This window comes from Danaus plexippus, chromosome 10 (genome assembly GCF_018135715.1).
Source record: "Danaus plexippus chromosome 10, MEX_DaPlex, whole genome shotgun sequence".
NCBI classification, from domain to species: domain Eukaryota; kingdom Metazoa; phylum Arthropoda; class Insecta; order Lepidoptera; family Nymphalidae; genus Danaus; species Danaus plexippus.
The window spans coordinates 494,793-515,556 of record NC_083543.1 but is presented as its reverse complement, the minus strand read 5'-3'; the positions used below and the strand labels follow the sequence as shown (position 1 = coordinate 515,556).

The window sequence follows — 20,764 nt, the reverse complement described above, 5'->3', positions numbered from 1 at the left end:
TCATTTATTCATATATAAAAATACTTTTTAATAAGACATTGAACTGTAAGTTCTATTATGTAAAGATAAGGTTCATATTGATTCATCTAGCGATACAAACATGACGATTATCCAATGAACAGCGTGAAAAGGCTATCAGATTCTGAATAGATATTGTAATATAATTGACTTTCATCACGACATGTGAATTTGTAAAGCCTCCAATTATTTCATCGGTTAATTTGTGTTAAATCTGTTCGCTGACGGACATTTTATTTGTACTTGAACAATAATAAATGAAAATTCGGAATATCATGTTACCAACACGCCCATTCCAAACGAGACTGATACAGGACGGTTCAGATCGTGAAACAAAAAAGAAAAATATTCTCCAAACAATAATTAATAAAGTTAAAGATTACATTGTTTTATTCCTGGAAACTTCTTCTATACATGGCTTGAACCACTTAGTTGTGGTCGGCAGACATCCGTGTGAAGTGTAAGTGGTTAAATGTAAGTCATTTTTATAAGGGAGTGTTCACGTTACATTGTAATGCAGACATACATTTTTGAAGGTTTCTGTGGTTGTGCATGGTGATTATTTCTGTGTTTGGGACCGTCATCCTGTCTGGGACCACCTGGTCCCGCTATCAGTCCTCACCGACTGTGGTTTCTATGGATAGGGATATGTTCGCTTGGAACACAACTTTTCCTTGTATAACTCTTTGTCCCACCAAAAAGCTGGATCCGGGGAAGCTAACCGCTTATATTGGGTTAGTATGTTTTTATGTATTAAAAAGAATATTAACATATATTTAGATATATAAGTTCTAAACTGATTTTCTTTCTTTCCGCGATCGCTTATTCCTTGATGCAAACCTTTTAGAGCGAGTAGTAAGCCGCCAGTAGTTAGCCAGGAAGTATGACTTACAGGTTTACAGTTATTTTATATATGTACAAAAATTATTACACATTTTAGTTTTTCTATTATTTTTATCGAAATCATTAAAGATCCTTCCGAGGATTTATGTTTGAGTGTGAGATGTCAATAGCTACTTCTAAATCGACAAATATGCATAAAATTTGATGTCACTTTTGAAACGATATTTGGCGTGTGGTAGTTTAGTGAAGCAAGTCGGAGTTTGGAAATTGTTTTATAATGTTAGAAGTGAGAGAAAATCTTACGAGATTCGGTTTTAATATATCCCCGTATATCTAATATTGAAGTCTTTGTTGTTGGTAAGGAATGAATTTTATAATAATAGTCGATAAAATATTTAATATTTTTTTCCTTGATATAGAAATGCAAATGCATCAGATTCTGATAAGCTTCGAGAATTTATAACGGCGCTCGCTAAAGCAAATTTTGAAACTTTCAACACAGTGCCTTATTATAAAGAGATAAGTCCTGAGAAGTATTTGGAATTGATTATTGGCTTAGCTCCACCATTCGATCCTTCTCTGACTATTGGAGCTTCTGGTATCAATCTGCAGATCGAACCCACTATAACTGAGATGGGTCTGTGTTACGCCATTAACTCAAAGGTTGCTGTGTATAATTCTCCTCAGTAAGTTGTATAAGAAGTGGAGAAATGTTTGAATGTATAATTAAATCTGCAGTGTATTTCTACACCGTTTATACAATGTCTGTCCCAGGTACAGAGCAGCAAATAGATGGGATATAGTGACATCCAAGAATTTTACATTTTTTGTTCATCCTCTGGACGGAGAGGTGTTCGCTCAGCTGAATAATATATCTAGTTCCTATGAGGCTGGTATCATACTATGATTATATTTGTTAGTGTACTTAAATGTTCATTTTCCATTTTTAAGTGGTATTCCAAAGGAACTCTTTGTTTATTTTTCTTTAGCTAGATGCTTTGCATTAAAATTGTTTAATAAACCTTATAAAAACTTATTCGTAAAGAACAATAAACAAGTTTGATGGCTCCGCATTAAATATTAGCATCATTTTAGCATTAATAATAAACTAAATATTGATTTGTTGTTGTTAATCGCTATGCTGTGAATGACGTTGAGGTGCTCAAATAATAAATAGTCACGTTTAAAAAATACGTTACACAACAAAACGATCAGCTGATCCAAAACAAATAGTTAATAAATTTTTCCATTTCAAGGTATACATCCACGGTCCCTTAGAGGTACCCGATATTTCAACGAAGCGTCACTACGCTGATGAGAACTACTACATGAAGATATACGTGACGGCCATGACGGTCTACACGTCTCCGGAGGCCGCCAGGTAACACAACAAATAAACATTCACATAATTTTTAAATATTGCTACAACCTCTTTATTTCAATCATTTATTTTCTTTATTTATTTATTATTTAATTATAATTATGTTCTTCTTCTTTTTAAAAACTGAATTGAATTTAATTATTAGAACATCAATAGAATTTATATGTGATATTTTATAATTTCATAATTTTTGTATATAAAACCATACATAAGGTGTTTCTAGTTTAAACGTTTCTTAAAGTATTAAGTATTTTACTTTATGAAAGACCATGTGATGTGGATAACTCTATTTTAAATTGAAACTATTTTGACAGTTTTATATTTTCTAACAAACATTATCTGACACAGTGTAATTTTAATATAATTTAGGCTTAGTGTAGGTCAGCGTCGCTGTCGCTTCCTGCACGAGAACTCTTTGAAACACAACTCAGTGTATACATACAATATGTGTCGCATGGAATGCCGCTTGCGACTGTGTCTCAAATACTGCAAGTGTGTCCCTTTCTTTTATAGAAATGGTTAGTATATATAAAACATCGATTGTGAAAAATATAATACAATAATATGAAGAAGTTTAAAATGCCATTTTATTTTTGTTATGATATTTTTATTTTTACTTAATAATAAAAGATTTTAGAACTCAAAAATGGTTTCAGGTAAGGAAAAAATTTGTGATGTCGACGGAATGCAATGCTTAGCAAAATATAAAGGTAAGATATAGATAAATAGAAAGGTAAGAAATTCAAGAACGGAATAAATAAAAATATAGATAGTAATGAAAATATTTCTTTCAGATGATCTTATTAAACTCAGAACAAAAGATGGAAAGAAAGTTAGTTGTGAGTGTCTTCCTATTTGCGACGATGTCAACTATATTGTTCAATCACATGTAAGTTGATGAAATACATAAACATTTAGTTTTATAGTTAGTCCACAGCTTTTGAATCGTAAGGCTAATTATGATAATATCATATTAAAAATTTTTAGGCCCTGCATGAGTGGTTTCTTGGAACTTTCTTTCAGTGGGGAATCGTCACTTACCCTAGAATGCGTTATAGACGAGATATTATATTCGGCTTTACTGACGTTCTTGGTAAGTTATAGAAAGTTTAAATTAGTCCATTATGGTATCTACAAATGAAGTAATTTTCTCTATAGTTGTTAATAAATATAGTTATATTATTAAGATTCTTTTTTAACAATAAGAATCACAAGTAAATGACACATGATACGAGCCTGTTCTGAAGTAACATGAAAAGTCTGTCCCTGTTCCTCGTCATTCGACTCATTATTGTTTTCAGTTGCTGTCGGGGGCATGGCTGGACTCTTTCTAGGCTGTAGTGTTCTTAGCTTTATGGAAATAGTGTATTTCTTGACGTTACGTCTCTTCTGGTACGCGAGAAGAGGTTAGAAGATAAATAATAATTGTGGTATTTTCTATTAATTTAAATTGTTTACTGATCATTTTTAATATGTGCCCTAACAATAAGTAGTTCTTGATTTTAATTATTAAATATAAGTTAATAATTCTTTGTTAGTTTCATAATAGTTGACAGTATTTTTTATTTTGACAGGATAGAGTGTGACTGTCATTCCATCAGTAGGTAGGTGGAAATAAAGACCTTGTCTATTTCAAGCTTCTATGTACACGAAGATCCAGAGATATATTGCGGCAGCAACTCGACAGGTTTCTGATTTGACTCTTAGGTATGAAAACACTAATATCGCTGTCTGTTCCCGTATCACATTTTGCTAACCCAAATTGTTTTACCGCTGCAAACACAGAATCGCTAAATCCTAGTATCAATGTTTAACAAAAACAATGAAATTGTTTTCAGTTACTATTAATATTGTTATTACAATTTTATCATGTCTATTGTTCAGCAACAGCTTTTTAAATAGGAATACATACGATTTTTCTTTTCATGGTGAATATAATTTGTTATATAACGTTGATCCCAAAAAGTTTTTTGTAATTTTAACAAACAGAATTAAAACTTAAAACTGGTAAATGTTCATTGTTTTTTCCTTAAAACCACAAAATTTCGACTGGTTTGATAATTATGTTGTAACATCAGGAGTAATGTTGTCCCTTGACATCGTCTATAATAGTTTAAGTAATTGACATTTGCCTTTCAGGTAAATTTAATAAGGGTCCTTGTTGTTTGCCATCGGCTCATATTAACACCTCGTAAATTCAACCCTTAAGCACCTCTCTAGTAATTAAGATCTTGGACCCTTTAACCAATTTGGAATAGTGGTATTATAAGGACCTTGCTGGGTTCGGCTGGTTAACAAACAGATTAGCATCCATTTTGTAAATTATACTAAGATCATGCTTTTATTCTTGTTAATCGTTAAAGCCAACCAAACATTAAAGTATCATCAATTTTCATTGGATTACTATTGACTGGCTTTTAGTAGCTAATATTTTTACTAGAGAGAGTAAGGATTGTGCATGTACTTATCATATTTAGATAATTATACGATATTATTTGCTAATAGTTTTCTCGAGTCCGTTTGTGGCCATTATCTTATCATAGAGCAACATACCTTTCACTGAGAACTACTCGTTAGGTTATCTGTAGTCTCCAAGACGTCGTTCATCCTCGTAAACGATTTCATATATGGTTTCAGTGACAGCGGATACCAAAAATATCTTTAAAGATAACTTTGTCTTCACTTTCTTATAGTTTTTGATAGTGATAATTTTTTAAACACTTTTTTTTAAATTAATTATTAATATATTGCCTTATGTTTATCTTTTTTTGTACCTTATGTCAATGTCAAATTTATTGTTAAAGATATCGAAATAGTCCGCCAATCGATTTCGATTTCGAGTTTAAGTTTTTTTACCTCACTTTAAATAACAAAGTAACTTTCCCCTCCGTATCAGTGACACCACAAACTGAAACGAATTTTCGACAGTATGGGACGCGAAGGGAAATGTTAAAGATTATTGTTTAGAGTTAGCGAGGTGTAATTAATTCAAAGACCTGCGTCTTAATGTTTCATGAAATAGTGACTGTCACAGTACGGACCTACTATCTATCGATAGAATATTATTTTATCCAAATTAAAATTATTATTAATACAACAGTATTTTTTTTTAAACGACTCCATTACATTAAATTTTTCACGTTTAGAAATTACGAAGGATGAAAGATTTATTGAAATCGAAGTTTTAAATTATTGAACGATTAATTAAGAATTCCATCGATATAGTCGCATCACTTTACACATCCTACTTGATAGCGTTTATTAAGTGTATATGTTAAGATTTTAATTGCGGGCATCAAGTGGCTTTTGTGAATTGTCGGAGGGTTTGTGTTTTATCTGTGCCTGTGGTGAAATATACGAAATATTTGTATGCAGAACTCTATGAGTTTATATTTTATCGTATGATGGAAAGACAAAGATAAGTAGAGTCAGCTATAATTTGTTGACTAAAACAATGATTAGTGTGAAATGAATTCAAAAATAATTACATAGAACTTAATGTGTTATATGTTGTGTGCGTCTACAGGATAGTAAATATCTCAGAGCATAAAAATATATCTCCTCATATCATCAACACCCCATACCATTAATAATAACAAAAAGCTATAAAAGCAGCTCTCCATACACCTTGGTACCCCATTTACCCTCACCTTAAAGATTGCCAGATACAAAAAAATAACATGATTTATGTGAAATTTCCCCGATAAATAGTTGTCTTAGAGGCCGTAGGGCGGGATCCACTCATTTTTCCAAGGTATAGCGTTTTGCTGATAAAGGAATGACGAATTGAATGGGTTCTGTTTTATGATCATGTGAGTGGCGTATTTATGATGTGGGGAGGTTCGTTTAAAATAAATATATTGGAACAAAACGACATTCTGTTTGATGTTTATTATAAAATAAACTTATATAGCAGATAATATATAGAATAAAATAGTAAGATAGGTCAAGGTGAATAAAAAAAAGTCAAGGTAAATAGAAAAAAACTTATAGATAAGGCTTGAGACAAGTTATGTTGTGATGTGTTTCATCAATGATGCTTAACTTAATGAGATCTAAGACTTTCGCGAGTTTTATTCACATCAAATTTCATCTCGTCTGCCCGTGATCATGGTTGCTGAAAAGTAACCGAAACATCGGGATTATGTAGTTCTAAAATAATAAAATCCGCGTAATATATCCGAAATATATTAGTTTCATTTAGATGCTTAACTTATTAATATAAGTTATTATATATCAACAAATTCCGACATTTCAATACAGACAAAGGAGGGTGCTCGTTAAAAAGTTGTGCGGTTGAAGCAGCGCCTGCGAGAGACTGACAAAGGAGAGGTGAGATGATGTTAACAGGGTGACTGGAACAAATATTACTTAAATTATACATATTAATGTGTCTTTATAAATAGAACATTTGGATTATAATAATTCTATATACAGTTATGGTAATATTTTTAGTTTCAGATACGATTATATTTTTTTATAATTTTCTAATTCTTGAAAGTATTCCAAAATTACCAACTCCAAAAATAGTTCTTGAATATTTATTTGTCATATTTTATAAATAAAATATTGAATATTTTATGTAAAAGCCATGCATTTTATACCTAGCATATATTGAACATCCTGTATGCGCTAGGTAAGCCTAAGTAAGCGTGTTTTGTCTCGTCTAAATCTTTGTCCGCTAACTCCGAGTCACGTGCTACATCAAACGTCGCGAGCTTTTGTTACATTTTAACTAATGACTTACCCCAGTTACATTAAAGGGGAAGATTCGAACTATGTAGAACTTATGAAGGAAACGAAGTACAGCCGGAAGGTTGAAGGAAATGTAATCAAGTGAAGAGAATGATTGAACAAGGGCTTCTTTTTAAAACATAACTTTGACGTGTATCCAAGTGTCTGCCTTTGAGACTAAGTAAAGACAAAGATTTTAATCGTTTAATTACAACTGGTTCCATGAATATAGTTTGATTTTCATATTACTTTAGAACGACAATTTTCATGTAAGTTAATATGTACCCACATATTATGGCAAACTTGATTTTAGTCTTAATGTTTGGGATAGCATGGGTATTTTTTTACTTTCTTTGCATTCGATTGAACTCGGAGAATTCAAGAAATAATTAATAGGAATCCATAAAAAACAAGCAAGGAACGAACAATTAATAAAGAGAACCAAGAATGTCTTAATATAAAAAGAGGAAAATAAACACATTTGAAAAATATAAAACACTTTATAAATTACGAATTTTTATATAATGTTTTATAACACAATCAATAAGTAGGCTACGCAAAGGTATATGATGATCACTTCTTTTTTCCCGAATGGGTGCAGTAGCATGATCCAGAGACGCGTAATGTCCTGGACAGCTTTGTAGACGTCCCGAGGCAGGCTTCCCGGCAGTCTTCGTCAAACAAGCAACCTACAAAATAAATGATTACCAATGAAAATTAAATATCCATACAACTAATGGGACAATATGATGATATTAGGTATAACTTTGTAACATTACCTTAAAAGTGGCTTAATTATTGTAAGAAGAAAAATTTTTCTTTTAAAATATAATTAAGATACTTTTATATAACACTTTGCATAGAGATTTCCTTCAAGCAATTGTTGTAATAACCTGAAATTGAATATTTACAAACCTTACCAATGGCTTCTTCAGAGAATTTCCGAGCCAGGTTACCACGACGGGTATCTAAAACAAATTTTATTGAAAGAATTATTTCAATAAAAATTAAAAGAGGGCAAACTATATTAACTAGCAACGTCCAAAAACCATTACGGCCATTGCGAATTTTATACTTATATCTACGAGAAGTCTTGACTTTTGTTATACCTAATGATATGATATGTCTTACAAACAAATAATAAAATAATAATTTAAGTTATATGCAAGACGTGAAAACCAAATACGAAGAATGAAGCCAAAAAAAATTATTGCAGCAATATGACGAATGAATATTCTAAGTGATTCCCGATTACCCGTTCTTTAGCGTTCTATGAGTTCCAGATCGCTTGTAATTTTGAGGACGTCCTTTGAATATATTTTATATACAAATACACAATACTTTGTATATTAAATCTTTTTATTGAGGCCGACCCTTGAAGAGAACAAATAAGAGGGTGACCATCATTTTACTTGCAAGAACATTAAAGGCCATAATTAAATATTTATTTAATTATTATATTGTAGTGAATCGTAATGCTTCTTTCAAAAGAAGATATATTTTAACGTCTGTAACGCGGCCATTTTTTTTGTTGAAACAATTTTTACTTGCAATTTAGTTTGACTAAAACAGGACAATTTTTTAATATGTGTTGAATCTGTTTCATATGAATATATAAATAAATATTAGCTTATCACACGTATCTGTTGTCAATGTTATACTTTATTTTGCGTTTAATTTCAGTAAAATGAAAAATAGTAGATAGATTGACCATATCAGATGCGTATTAATTATCTCCGACCTTGTTTTCAAACTTAATGACTAAATGACTAAACATTCCATTCAAAAGAGAAGGAAAGATATGATTCGAAATATAATAACCGTGTCGAATTTGATTTTTAACGTTTATCACAATGAAGGCTTTTGTCAGCCTTTCTATAAATTAGTCTTATCAAAATAATAACAGTTCAAAACTAATTGAATCAGAAAAATATGAAGTTTGCTATCGCCTTCATTTTATTTGTTTCAACTGTTTGTTCAGCGGAATTTATAGATCGAGAAAATTCGACAAGACTTGATACAGGTTTAATGTATACATTCAAACAAACTTTTAGAACTTGAATACAACGACAGTCCATTTATTAAGGACCAAAGTAAAAATTCTACAAATACGTGATAACAATCTTCTTTACTCTGTGAATGTTTAGTTGTTAATGCGAGGATCTGATATTTATTCTTCTATGAAGGAATGGGAGAAATTAACTGTCAATCTGATGACGTCTGTACTTTATGGTGTTCGTGGATATCCAATAAGGAACTCGACGGCAGGTGTATAAGAAACGCCTGTTTTTGCCAACCGTTGGGACGAAGGTATAATTGAACATGGTTTTTGCTACTTGCATAGTATACGTTTTTCTACAAATACAATATAATTAAATCTTATTAACATTATAATATTTAATATGATAAACCAGCTTTATTTTAATAATCTTAAAAGATTTGTGTCGTTAAGAATGTTATTATAATGATCTTGTTTCATTACGTGTGTGAATTATAACTCAGGAATGCAAGAATTGGAAATTCTAAGAAAAATAAAAGGAAAGATATTTCGGCCAATAACCGCAAGTTTGGTGACCCAGCAATAATCGACTACCATTCATACTAGTAGATAGCATGAGTATATAAGTGTATTACATATACGATAAGCTCTTAATTTAGATTTAGTCCTATCTTTTATTATAATAATTTTAAAATATATGTAATGTATTGAATAAAATAGCCACATTATATTATTTCAATTTATTTCTAGTAAAAACAGTATCCACTTTTTTTTTACGACATATGACACTGTTTAAATTTATTATTTTATGTTATAAGGGAGGGTATATATCGAGATGTTAGTTTTATTTTACCTGAATTTTATTTAAGTCAGATAAGTGACTCCGCAATAACACATGTGAGTCTGGCAAATAGCTGTTATGGGTTCAATACAGCTTTGGTCGCATATGAAGAAACAGTCGTTGCTGGATTCACATTCTGTAAGAGATCGGTTGGTATTCAAATTTGTTTTACGAATCAAATTTTCACACTCTCCACAGAGGATTTTCATTTTGAATCCAAAAGACTAGAGGTCACAACGGACATGAGGACACACTCTAGGCAAGTACGAAATTTATTTAAAAAGAAATACATAAAAATCGTTCTTACTAACTCTACGCCTCGCAGAGTCATCGCAGTTTGCTGCAGCAGCTATGAGAAGTATTGTAATGATAAACATCATATTGGCTCTAAGTCAAAGCAATGACATATATTTTTTATTTATACCTGGAATAGTTACCGTAACAAACAGTTACACGATTCGATTAATTAGGTTTCTTTCATTAGACTTTTGTTTTTAGCTCTTAGGTTGTTGCGCGTGACAAAAGAATCCTTCCCCACAAATATTGTACACACGGAAATTGGAACATTGAATATGTACATGGGCGAGTGTTCGTATTTTCAAAAAAAAAAGTCATTGAACCGCTATAAAAATATTAATATTATTATATCGTTTTTCGGAAAGCAAATCTTATATATCATGACAAAGCACGGTCGCACATATGTGCAGTTTCTTGGCATAAAATCCACCTATTAGGTAAGAAACTGCACACTAATCTACCCTAGTTTGCTCCAAAAAACTCCTTCTTGTTTGCCAAGCTAACAAAATGTCTCATTGTAAAGAGAAGTTGCTAGCTTCTCGGTATTCTACACTATATATTGTGGAGAGTCTGCACAAGAATAACACGATTTAATTCCCGCATCCCCTTTCTATCATCGGATCATTAGAGGTACAGCGGGTCTCCATCCTTTGTAAACCTTCCTCGCCTCCGGACAAACTGATATACTTCCTCCTTCCTCATGCGCAGACCAAGGTATTTAAACAGTTTGCCTGCTTCTGTGTTTTCTTCGAGTTATTATTTTGGAGTCTTCAAGACAAGGGTGAATAGGCCACCTACGACTTCATTAAAACCTTCCAATGGCCATCCAGTAAGGCCATCCTCAAAAGAATGGTTATTTTGATGACTTCCATAACTTTTATTTTTTGAAAGAGAATAAAAATTTTTAGAAACGTCTTGCTAAGCTCTGAGGACTACATTGACAAAAAAAGATAATTTTGCATTTATTAACCTGTGTACGTTATATAAGTTTCAAATAAATGTAAAGATTAATTACTGTCAAAATGTTCACCCGTACCTATACAGTCCATTTATTTATTTATTTAGTAACATTTTGTTGCATGGAATTAAATAATTGGGGAGTTTAAATTATTTTCGTTAATATTATGAAATTTATGTATTTCTTCAAAATATTCATTTAATTATCAGCAAATATAACAGTAACAGTTCCAAATCTAAGCAGGTTTAAAAAAGATAAAAAAGGCGATAATCTTTGATTATAATTATCTGATATTATATAATCATTACTCATATCTTAAAAAATACTTTTTACGACATATTACTAGTTTATACGTAAAAAAAATCATTATAATATTTAAAATTCTAGGGGCACAAAGTAATAGAGTAGGGTTAGGATCAAGTAGGAAGGCCAAAGATACGGATATATTAAAGACCTTAATTCGGCAAGACGAGAATTCTAAATATAAGATCCATGCAATTACCTTAGAAATGCAGAATGAGTGGCTACACATAGGAGATTTTTGCATCCCATAAGCTCTAAAATGGCGCACTTTGATTCATGATTGGTCGCCAGCACTGCAAAAATTTTATCTCAATGCGTTCCAGATGATTCTCCCAGATCAGAGTAATTTAGTAAGATGGGGCAAAGGTACCAAAAAAACTTGCCACATCTGCGGGGAGGCAGTTGGAACTACTAAGCATTTGCTGGTGGGATGTAGGGTACTCCTAGGTAGCGGTCAATACTCGCGACGTCACGATAGGGTTTTAGAAATCATACGTGAAGCGGTTAGTCTATCGGTAGCAAGAGCGCAAAAAGTAATAACCACGAACCAACGATCAATAGGTTTTGTGAGAGAAGGCACTAGGGCTACAAAATCAAACGTCAAGCCTTACTCTATTATTAAAGTGGCTTCGGATTGGACTTTAATGATGGACACGTATAAGAAGCAATATAAAATCCCAGAGGATATTTGTGTGACAGATCGGACATATTTTTAAATTCGTGTATTTTAAAGCGCGTTGTACTAATAGAGCTCACGGTTCCTTGGAAAACCAACATGCCTAAAGACCATCCCATCAAGGTCAACAAGTATTACGAGTTCACTATCGAACTCACTAAGAATATGTTTGTTGTACATTTGTACGCGATAGAAGTAGGAGCGAGAGGTATAACAGCCAAATCGCTCTACAACCTGCTAAAAGATTAAGGCCTGCCAAGAACTAACATGAGTTCATTCTTAGAACGTGCATCAAAGGCAGCCCTAGCAGGTTCTTTTCATATTTGGTTAGGTAGAGAGAGGAGCTTGGACAGTGGGGGTGAGCGTTTAATGCGCGTTAGATAGGGGCCCCATAAACCTACACTTGGGTCGCAAGTCCCAGGCACTGTTGAAGCTCCTCTTCCTGCAACGCGATTTACCCGGCACCCGCACGGTGGATCCATGGAATGCTGAGAGGTTTCTTTTATGTTGTACGGTACTATATTATGTTTAAGTTAAAGATAATAGTCATAGAGGCTAGCAGACATTAGAGACTATCATAGGATTATCCTTTTAACCTAACAGTTGTAAGTATTTAAAGTACATGAAATAATTAATAACAAAGAATCATAAATTTCTTTTATTGTGTTATATTGTATGAATGGTTGCATAATTCAATCAAAATAAGCTGAACAGAAGCATTTTTTGCGATAGCACATCGGTGTAGTTTTTTTAAAACACATCGCCTCACAGGCATATAAGCATTGGTCGGTTTCATTACATGCTAAAACAAGAAAAAACAATAAGTTATGTGACAAGTAAAAGTAATATAGTATGTATTAATTCAAAAAGTATAAAATGTACAGCATTTTACTGTATAAATTTCAATTTACAATAAAGCTAATATTAATAATATTTGATAGTTTTTCCAACTATAAACAGATCTGAACTTGTATTGAATATGTTATGAACTGCGTTCGCAAAGGTGTCGTTCTTGTAAATTCGTATTATTACAAAATTGATTAATTGTCAACTTCAATCTTGATAATAATCATTAAAGGTACATTGGCTAAAATAAATAGGATAAAAATGTACGAATGACGGCAGAGGCTTATAAAAATTTCTATTATAATTCCCATTCCATTATGTGTGCCATTATTCCGGATCTATCTAGATTAAAATCAAGTAAGAACATTAGAGATATTGGTAAAGCGGAAAACTAAGAAGCGCTTTGTATTTATGATCAAGTACACTGTTCATGAGATTTTTAAGTGTTCACAGGCTCTGACAGTAATTCTCATTTTAAAATATAAATAAAAATGTTCTCTCTTCCTTTTTTGACATCCATGGAATTATTTAATACATTAAATAGTCAATAAAAAACGAATATCACAAAGAAAGGCTATGTCCTGTGGCTTCTCAAATAAACCGTGGCTCCTTAAATAAACCGGCCCCTTAAATTGTATCTATCTTACAAGATAGGTACAATTTAAGAAGATAGGTAAATTTGTTTTCAATAAATAAAAAAAATTACTATGCAGAAAATAGGATATAATAAAAAGGACTAAATTTAACCACCGTTTAAAAAGTCAGCTTTTAATCTCACAACCTCAGGGGAGGGCATGGCAGAGCTTTCACCAAAACAAGTCAAGGTGACTATGTTTTCTCGAAGCATTTAGACTTATTTTTTTGAATTCTCTAAACCCTAGTTTTCTATATATTAGATAAAGCAGGTTCTCGTGTAACCCTCTCTGTATCTGTATAACTAAAATTTTATTAACGTAGCTATTTCAACTTTGAAGCTTAAAAGATCTAAAAAAAATCCCCTTACCCACCCACAGATGTCCTTAAAATACTAAGAGTAACTACTTATAATACTTGTAGCGGAAGAGCGATTTCAAATTTGGTATGTAAACTAATATACATAAGTTCACAGGCAACATAAACAACGTCAACTTGGAACTTTTGCCGTTTAACCACTTTAACTAGAGACTGGACGTTAAAGATAGACGAAAAAAAAATTGTAATATAATACTTCGTACCTTTAAAAAAGTATTGCAAGTACCGTACAAAAAAAAAGTTAAATTACGCAAAAAATATTTTTACGTAAAATACTACCAAGACAAGCAAATGCGAGTCGCTCTATCAAGAAAATATCATTTATCACATAGACCCTCATATATGTAACTCTGTTCGTCCTACAGAACAATATTTTCACCTCAGTTAAAATACGAGTATGTGACTTAGCAATTTCACTACTTTCTTAGAAGTATAAGGTATCTTTCGTTTGTATCCACAGTTACTTAGCTTTCTATTATGCAATAGTTACTGAAGTAACGGTGAGTTAGGATGGCACCTTGTTAAAATAGTTGTGAACGTGATTGATAATTAATTGTAGACAAAACGTTCATAAAAATAGCCCGTTATATAGGCATTCTCTATTTAATATTGCCAATTAAAATGATTATCACAAATAAATTGCCAAGGTCGAAAACATTAAAACTGAAATTCCTATTTTTTTTTTGAGGATACTGATATTTTCCAGTCTCACCGCTAACAAAGGTTACATAGATTAAGACAGTTGATAATTAATTTAATGGAATGGAAGATACTTGATAATTAATGGAATATAAATTTTTATATGTCCTAAACGATATAATCTCACCTGGCTGCGTTCTAAAAGTATAGCTGTGTCTAAAAACAGTTGCAAACAACAAAAACCAATAAATTAACAACATTTTTACCAAAAGTTACTTTGAGAAGGTCTGTGACTTTAATCAGTATTTGTACTCGTAAAAAAAATCATGCGTTAAAAAATTTTAATCGTGGAATTTCGATTTTGTAGTTGACTATATGAAACATTCAGCTATTAGAGACTTTTAACGAAAACTAATTTTCCAATTAACTCTGGACATTTCCTGCTTTCGAAACTTATCAGTATAATAATAAAAAGTTATATGTAAAATAATTAGGTCCCGTTTAAATGTATCATAAATATAAAAAAACCATATCTGCATACCGACAATCATCGAAAATTCGTATTTAATTATTATATTTGTTAATTAATATCGTGTTATAAAAAATGGAGCAGTTGTCTTCATACGATGATTGAGGCCGATTTCTTTTGTTGACCTTAAACTTAATTATAAATTTGAGGTCTAAAAAATGACGAAGCCTCCTTGGGCTTATCAAAACTTATTTAGGATGACATTAGTAAGCCTTTTTTTCTTTGTTGAAGGACATCTGGACATCATGAGAAAGTAGGCGCAGAGGTTTCAGTGGATGGGTGGATGCTATGTATCACAGTATAGCAATTTTTTTAACTGTGACAGTCAGTAGCTCTGAACTGTTGTATCGATGCTATAAAATAATGAAAAAATGTATTTTATTTCTTAATCAATGTGAAACTTTTGATAAATGTTACACGTAAACGTTACAGGTATTTAGTAGAAATTGAATTATTCATAAAAAATACCTTTATGTTATGAAAGCTATTATTAAAACTAAACAATATTTAAGGAATTATAATATTACATTTTTTCAAAAAATATGAATCACGGCTGTTTTTAAAAAAATAATTAAATGATTGTTTTATTTATGGGCTACATTATCCAACATTATTTAATTGAATTTGAATAAGCACTTTACTTATAAATTGTACACTTTAAAACTATTTATTTAGTCCTTATATATTTATTTTATTTTTACTATCAACTGTAACGACTTGATGTAAAACGAAAGGGAAGATTACATACACTTTGGGTACAAAATATCCAAAGAAACTAATCGTCACCTAAAAAGTAGCTTAAGTTGGTCTTTATCACGTCACCTACTTGCAAATAAAGTTCATGTGCAAATGGCCCAAATCATAATCCAAATTCAGGTCAAAATCCAGAGATTAGAGACAACCAACAGAAAAACCGACAGATAGAAATTTAAAAAATAGTGGTTTGATTTTGGTAACGTAAATATTTTCGTATGCGTTTAGTAAAAAGCTGTTAATTTGAAATCACAAACAGATAGTTCAAATTTATTTATTAATATATTTAGCTAGAGAACATCAATTACCGTTCGATTATATTTATTTGATAACTATTTAGATTATATATTTCTACATGTTTTTTTCTAAAGATACTTTTTGGTACGGTTATTGTTAGGTGCAGATTTAAAAATTTTATTGATATTTTATCTTAATGAGATCTAAGATTTTCGCGAGTTTTATTCATTAAAATGAAACTAATATTTTTCGGAGAAACTACGCGTGATTTATTTTTGTAAAAAACTACATACTCCCGACGTTTCGGTTACTTTTCAGCAACCGTGATTACGGGCAGACGAGATGTGAATGTCTGTCAGTTGGTCTTGTTATTTATCATCCACCGCCATCGATTTCTTAATTTTCTGGCGTACCGCTCGGGATGCCGGCAGAATACGCTTACGGTGTCTTGGGGTCCTGCGGTGTGGTTACGGACATGGGATTGAATATTTTTAAGAAGGGGGTCCCAGATGTTTGCTAGATTCTAACCATCTTCTATATTGAAATTGGGATGTTTTTTAATTTCAATAGCCTTGCGGATTAACCTCGGTATATACTTGTCTTCATGAGCGAGGATTTGTGGTTTATCAAACCGAATATAGTGGCCTGGTTTGTCCATTGTGTGTTCACACACTGCTGACTTCGACGCACGCCTATTTTTGATATCTGAGATGTGTTCTTTTACCCTTGTACCGATGCTCCTCTTTGTCTGTCCAATGTATGACAAGCCACAGTCACAATCGAGTTTGTATACTTCCGCTTGTTGCAAAGGAATGTTACTCTTGATTGGTCTCAAGAATTGGCTCACTTTCTTATGTGCTTTGTAAATAGTCTGGATGGAAACCTTTTTCAAAATGTTGCCTTTTCTGTCAGTAACTCCTTCACATATGGTAGTATCGCAGGTTGTCGTTCAGCTGTGGGTGGTTTCAAGTGGTACTTGCGATGCTGGCGAGGCACGGGTAGGTTGTTGATGGTGAAAGCATGTTTTACATGGTGCAGCTCGGCTTCTAGGTGGTCAGCATCACAAAGGTGTTGGGCTCTCTGTAACAAAGATTTCTCAACGGTAGCTAACTGGATAGTGTGGTGGTGTGAGTTACCATTGAGATAACTATCCCTATGTGTGGGTTTCCTATAAACAGTATGTCCCAAAGTATTGTCAGGATTCCTAACGACAATTACAATTAGCCAGATTGACTCACCAATTTATAAACTGGCAAAATTTCTTTCAAAGATATTATCACCACTCCGGGGCCACACAAAATCATTTCTTAAGGCTTTCTACAAGATTGTCAAAGATATAAAACACCTAAAATTGACTGACAATGACAGTATGATCAGTTTCGATGTACAGTCATTATTCACTAGTATACCTGTTCTTGACTGCATTGAGATTGTAAGAGGAAAATATGCCGTGCCGTGCCTCGCCAGCATCGCAAGAACCACTTGAAGCCACCAGCAGTTGAACGACAACCTGCGATACTACCATATGTGAAGGAGTTACTGACAGAAAAGGCAACATTTTGAAAAAGGTTTCCATCCAGACTATTTACAAAGCACATAAGAAAGTGAGCCAATTCTTGAGACCAATCAAGAGTAACATTCCTTTGCAACAAGCGGGAGTATACAAACTCGATTACATTGGACAGACAAAGAGGAGCATCGGTACAAGGGTAAAAGAACACATCTCAGATATCAAAATAGGCGCGCGTCGAAGTCAGCAGTGTGTGAACACACAATGGACAAACCAGGTCACTATATTCGGTTTGATAAACCACAAATCCTCGCTCATGAAGACAAGTATATACCGAGGTTAATCCGCAAGGCTATTGAAATTAAAAAACATCCCAATTTCAATATAGAAGATGGTTAGAATCTAGCCAACATCTGGGACCCCCTTCTTAAAAATATTCAATCCCATGTCCGTAACCACACCGCAGGACCCCAAGACACCGTAAGCGTATTCTGCCGGCATCCAGAGCGGTACGCCAGAAAATTAAGAAATCGATGGCGGTAGATGATAAATAAAAAGACCAACTGACAGACATTCACATCTCGTCTGCCCGTAATCACGGTTGCTGAAAAGTAACCGAAACGTCGGGAGTATGTAGTTTTTTACAAAAATAAATCACGCGTAGTTTATCCGAAAAATATTAGTTTCATTTAAATATTTCACCTTAAATTTGAAAAGTATTCGGTAATTTAAGTCTACCGTAGTGAAGTAAGGAATTGAAAATCTAATCAGGACTTTGGTCTCGGTTGAGTTTGTTATCAAAATACATTGTTGTTAATTAATGTAACTAATAATGAGTAAATAAAATAAATTTTTATTTTTTTCTTCCTCGAAGTTTTGTTCTACTATGGAAATATTTGATTTAAATCTTCTTTTTCAATTTAAATCAGAGATTCTGCTTTAGAAATTTCTTGGACCACTTCGGCAGATTAATAAAATTTATTACATATGGATGTATTTAACTAGTCTTTCAGATAAAAGATCCTTAGTTGCAACAAGTGGTAACTTCTTGCTTCTCATTTTACTAAAAAGCTGTACAGGTAAAAATTTTATGAAAAGAAAAATATGATGAGGGGTAAAAGCAACATTAAAAACAAAAGAAATTCATTATAACCAACATAAATTTATAATAATGTGTCCACTGTGACTAATGAAGACTTAATTAGTGTCGACAATTTCACGCAAAATTTTATAACGGGATATAAAAACGGACGTTCTAATCTTATTCGTAAATCAAACAGAGCAAAAATGAAATCAATTTTCGTAATTGTCTTGGCTCTCTTCGTCGTAATGGCGATGGTCCCCGAAATAAATGGTAAGAATAATCCATGTTCATATAAAAAAAAATTATTAATAAAATTCAGTTCTGTATTTTGATTACACATGCATTTTTGTTTTTAATAAATTTCTTGAGTAAGAGTATAAGCGTGAGACTCGAAGGCCGTAGGGTTGAACCTGCTCGTTTTTCCGGAATCTTCATCAGGAGTTTGGATTGAATCTTAATAAGGACCACTTTAAGATTTTCATTCATAGTGTAATAATCTGATTCAGTGAAGAAACAAATTTAGTTAAATTATGTATACTACAGATATAATATGTAAACATCATATTTTATATATTTTTGGGAGACATTGACCTTGGATTCTTCCTTTGTTTTTACCTTAATGATTTTCAATTTCTTTTTGACGTTTTAGGTGCGGCTGAGTGCTCTGATTCGAAAGAGTGCATTGCATACTGCAAAAGTCGATGTGCATTTTCTTCATTCGTGCTATGTTATTTTGGTCAATGCTATTGTCATTAAGATTAAAAAAAGGATATATTCGAACACATTATAAAAGAAAGTTGTGAAATAACATTGTTATATTAATAATATATGCTTTTATCAACATTGTGTTTTTGTTGAATAAAAAAATAATTATCCAATTTAGATCTTAGTTATTTTGAAATGAGGTTTGCTTATATAAAATATTACTATCTAGACTCTGTTATAAAACTAAATGAGTCGTTATATTGAGTTTCTTTTTAAACAAACCTAGGCACAACCTATGTTTTTATGTCAAACCTTTTCTTAGAACTCAAAGTATCTTTTTTAACATGTTATTCTATTTAAGAATCTCAGTCAATTGGGTGAAGATTTGTACAATATATTTGTATAAGTTTCATTTTTTATAAAAGTGAGATGGATAAAAAAAAATCAAATAAATAGTCAGTTTAAGCGTGATTTAGTATTTTGGAGGTAATTATTATACCTTCTTAGATTTATGATATACATAATATATCCTATAACTACGGTGTTAGAACAATGTTGCTTAAAATAAACAATTTAATAACTTTCATTATTTACTATAAATAGTAAGTAAGTTTTCTACAGTTGAGACATATTGTCTCTATTCTTCTATAAACAAACTGATCTCAACCGAATATAAGTATTATTTTTTTGAAATAATTATTTTGATGTTCCTAAATAAATATTCGCGACGTTTCGGTTATTCTGCAGCAGCCGTGATCACGGGCAGACGATATGTTTGCTTTTGTTTATACCTAAATTATAACCACATACTGCTAAGTACCAACCCATACACCGGACAAATTTATCGGATAACGACTGAGTCCAACAATATATGGATAAAATAAATTATTCATACAAAATGAAAGACAGGGAAAATATAAAAAAAATAGTCCTGAAAGAGAAAATACTAAGAACATTGAATATTGAAAAAAAAAATGTAAAGGAAACGAAAAAATAAAACTGGTAAGAGTTAAAGTCAAAGTCGTGGTTGTCTGGAGGTTAAAAGGCCCGCCTCTCATACGTGAGGGCGCGGGTTTGAAACCTGGCAAGTACTAATGTGATCTTTTCTGAGACATATGGTACTTTCTAAGAGTATTTAGACACCACTGGCTGGAACAGGCTACAGCAAGCCTTGGGGTCTAAAAAAGGTCCAAAAAAGTGCTGGTGCAGAAGGCAAGGGGAAACCACTGCAACTATCTTCCCTTGAAAGTCATCATGTATCACGGATCACTGATACGTGATGAACACGAAGAGTCTGTAAAGACTTGCGACGATGAAGAAAAGAGTTTGATTGTGTTAGTCTTTCTCTCTTTGACCTATTTAATAAAGTCCAATGAAGTCCCTAAACATACGTGATGAAA

At 32.2% G+C, this 20,764-nt stretch overlaps 1 protein-coding gene and 3 long non-coding RNA genes across 4 annotated transcripts; 2 read left to right on the top strand and 2 right to left on the bottom strand.

Annotated features, from left to right (window-relative positions):
* The first annotated feature begins 260 nt into the window (after positions 1 to 260).
* LOC116766933 (pickpocket protein 28-like) lies at positions 261 to 4,984 on the top strand. The gene is made up of 11 exons (XM_061521652.1): positions 261 to 478; positions 555 to 752; positions 1,281 to 1,547; positions 1,636 to 1,750; positions 2,118 to 2,242; positions 2,612 to 2,760; positions 2,899 to 2,952; positions 3,037 to 3,131; positions 3,230 to 3,335; positions 3,544 to 3,648; positions 3,817 to 4,984. The coding sequence occupies exons 1-11, from the start codon at positions 276 to 278 to the stop codon at positions 3,819 to 3,821; spliced, it is 1,422 nt and encodes a 473-aa protein (XP_061377636.1). The 5' UTR covers positions 261 to 275; the 3' UTR covers positions 3,822 to 4,984.
* Positions 4,985 to 9,700: 4,716 nt separating this feature from the next.
* Positions 9,701 to 10,232, bottom strand: LOC116767047 (uncharacterized). Its single transcript, XR_004353282.2, has 2 exons — positions 10,124 to 10,232; positions 9,701 to 9,952 (listed from the first exon to the last, which is right to left on the bottom strand). It is a non-coding gene; the product is annotated as an uncharacterized LOC116767047 (long non-coding RNA).
* Positions 10,233 to 12,692: 2,460 nt separating this feature from the next.
* On the bottom strand, positions 12,693 to 14,974 carry LOC116766945 (uncharacterized). Its single transcript, XR_004353280.2, has 2 exons — positions 14,734 to 14,974; positions 12,693 to 12,852 (listed from the first exon to the last, which is right to left on the bottom strand). It is a non-coding gene; the product is annotated as an uncharacterized LOC116766945 (long non-coding RNA).
* A 3,449-nt stretch (positions 14,975 to 18,423) lies between these two features.
* LOC116766835 (uncharacterized) lies at positions 18,424 to 19,500 on the top strand. Its single transcript, XR_004353269.2, has 2 exons — positions 18,424 to 18,929; positions 19,309 to 19,500. It is a non-coding gene; the product is annotated as an uncharacterized LOC116766835 (long non-coding RNA).
* Positions 19,501 to 20,764: the final 1,264 nt, after the last annotated feature.

Excerpts from the sequence above, each read along its gene's own strand:
- LOC116766933 (XM_061521652.1), top strand. The coding sequence starts at position 276 with ATGAAAATTCGGAATATCATGTTACCAACACGCCCATTCCAAACGAGA. Across the intron at positions 479-554 it reads GGCAGACATCCGTGTGAAGT|GTTTCTGTGGTTGTGCATGG; the intron begins GTAAGTGGTTAA and ends ACATTTTTGAAG. Across the intron at positions 1,548-1,635 it reads GCTGTGTATAATTCTCCTCA|GTACAGAGCAGCAAATAGAT; the intron begins GTAAGTTGTATA and ends TGTCTGTCCCAG.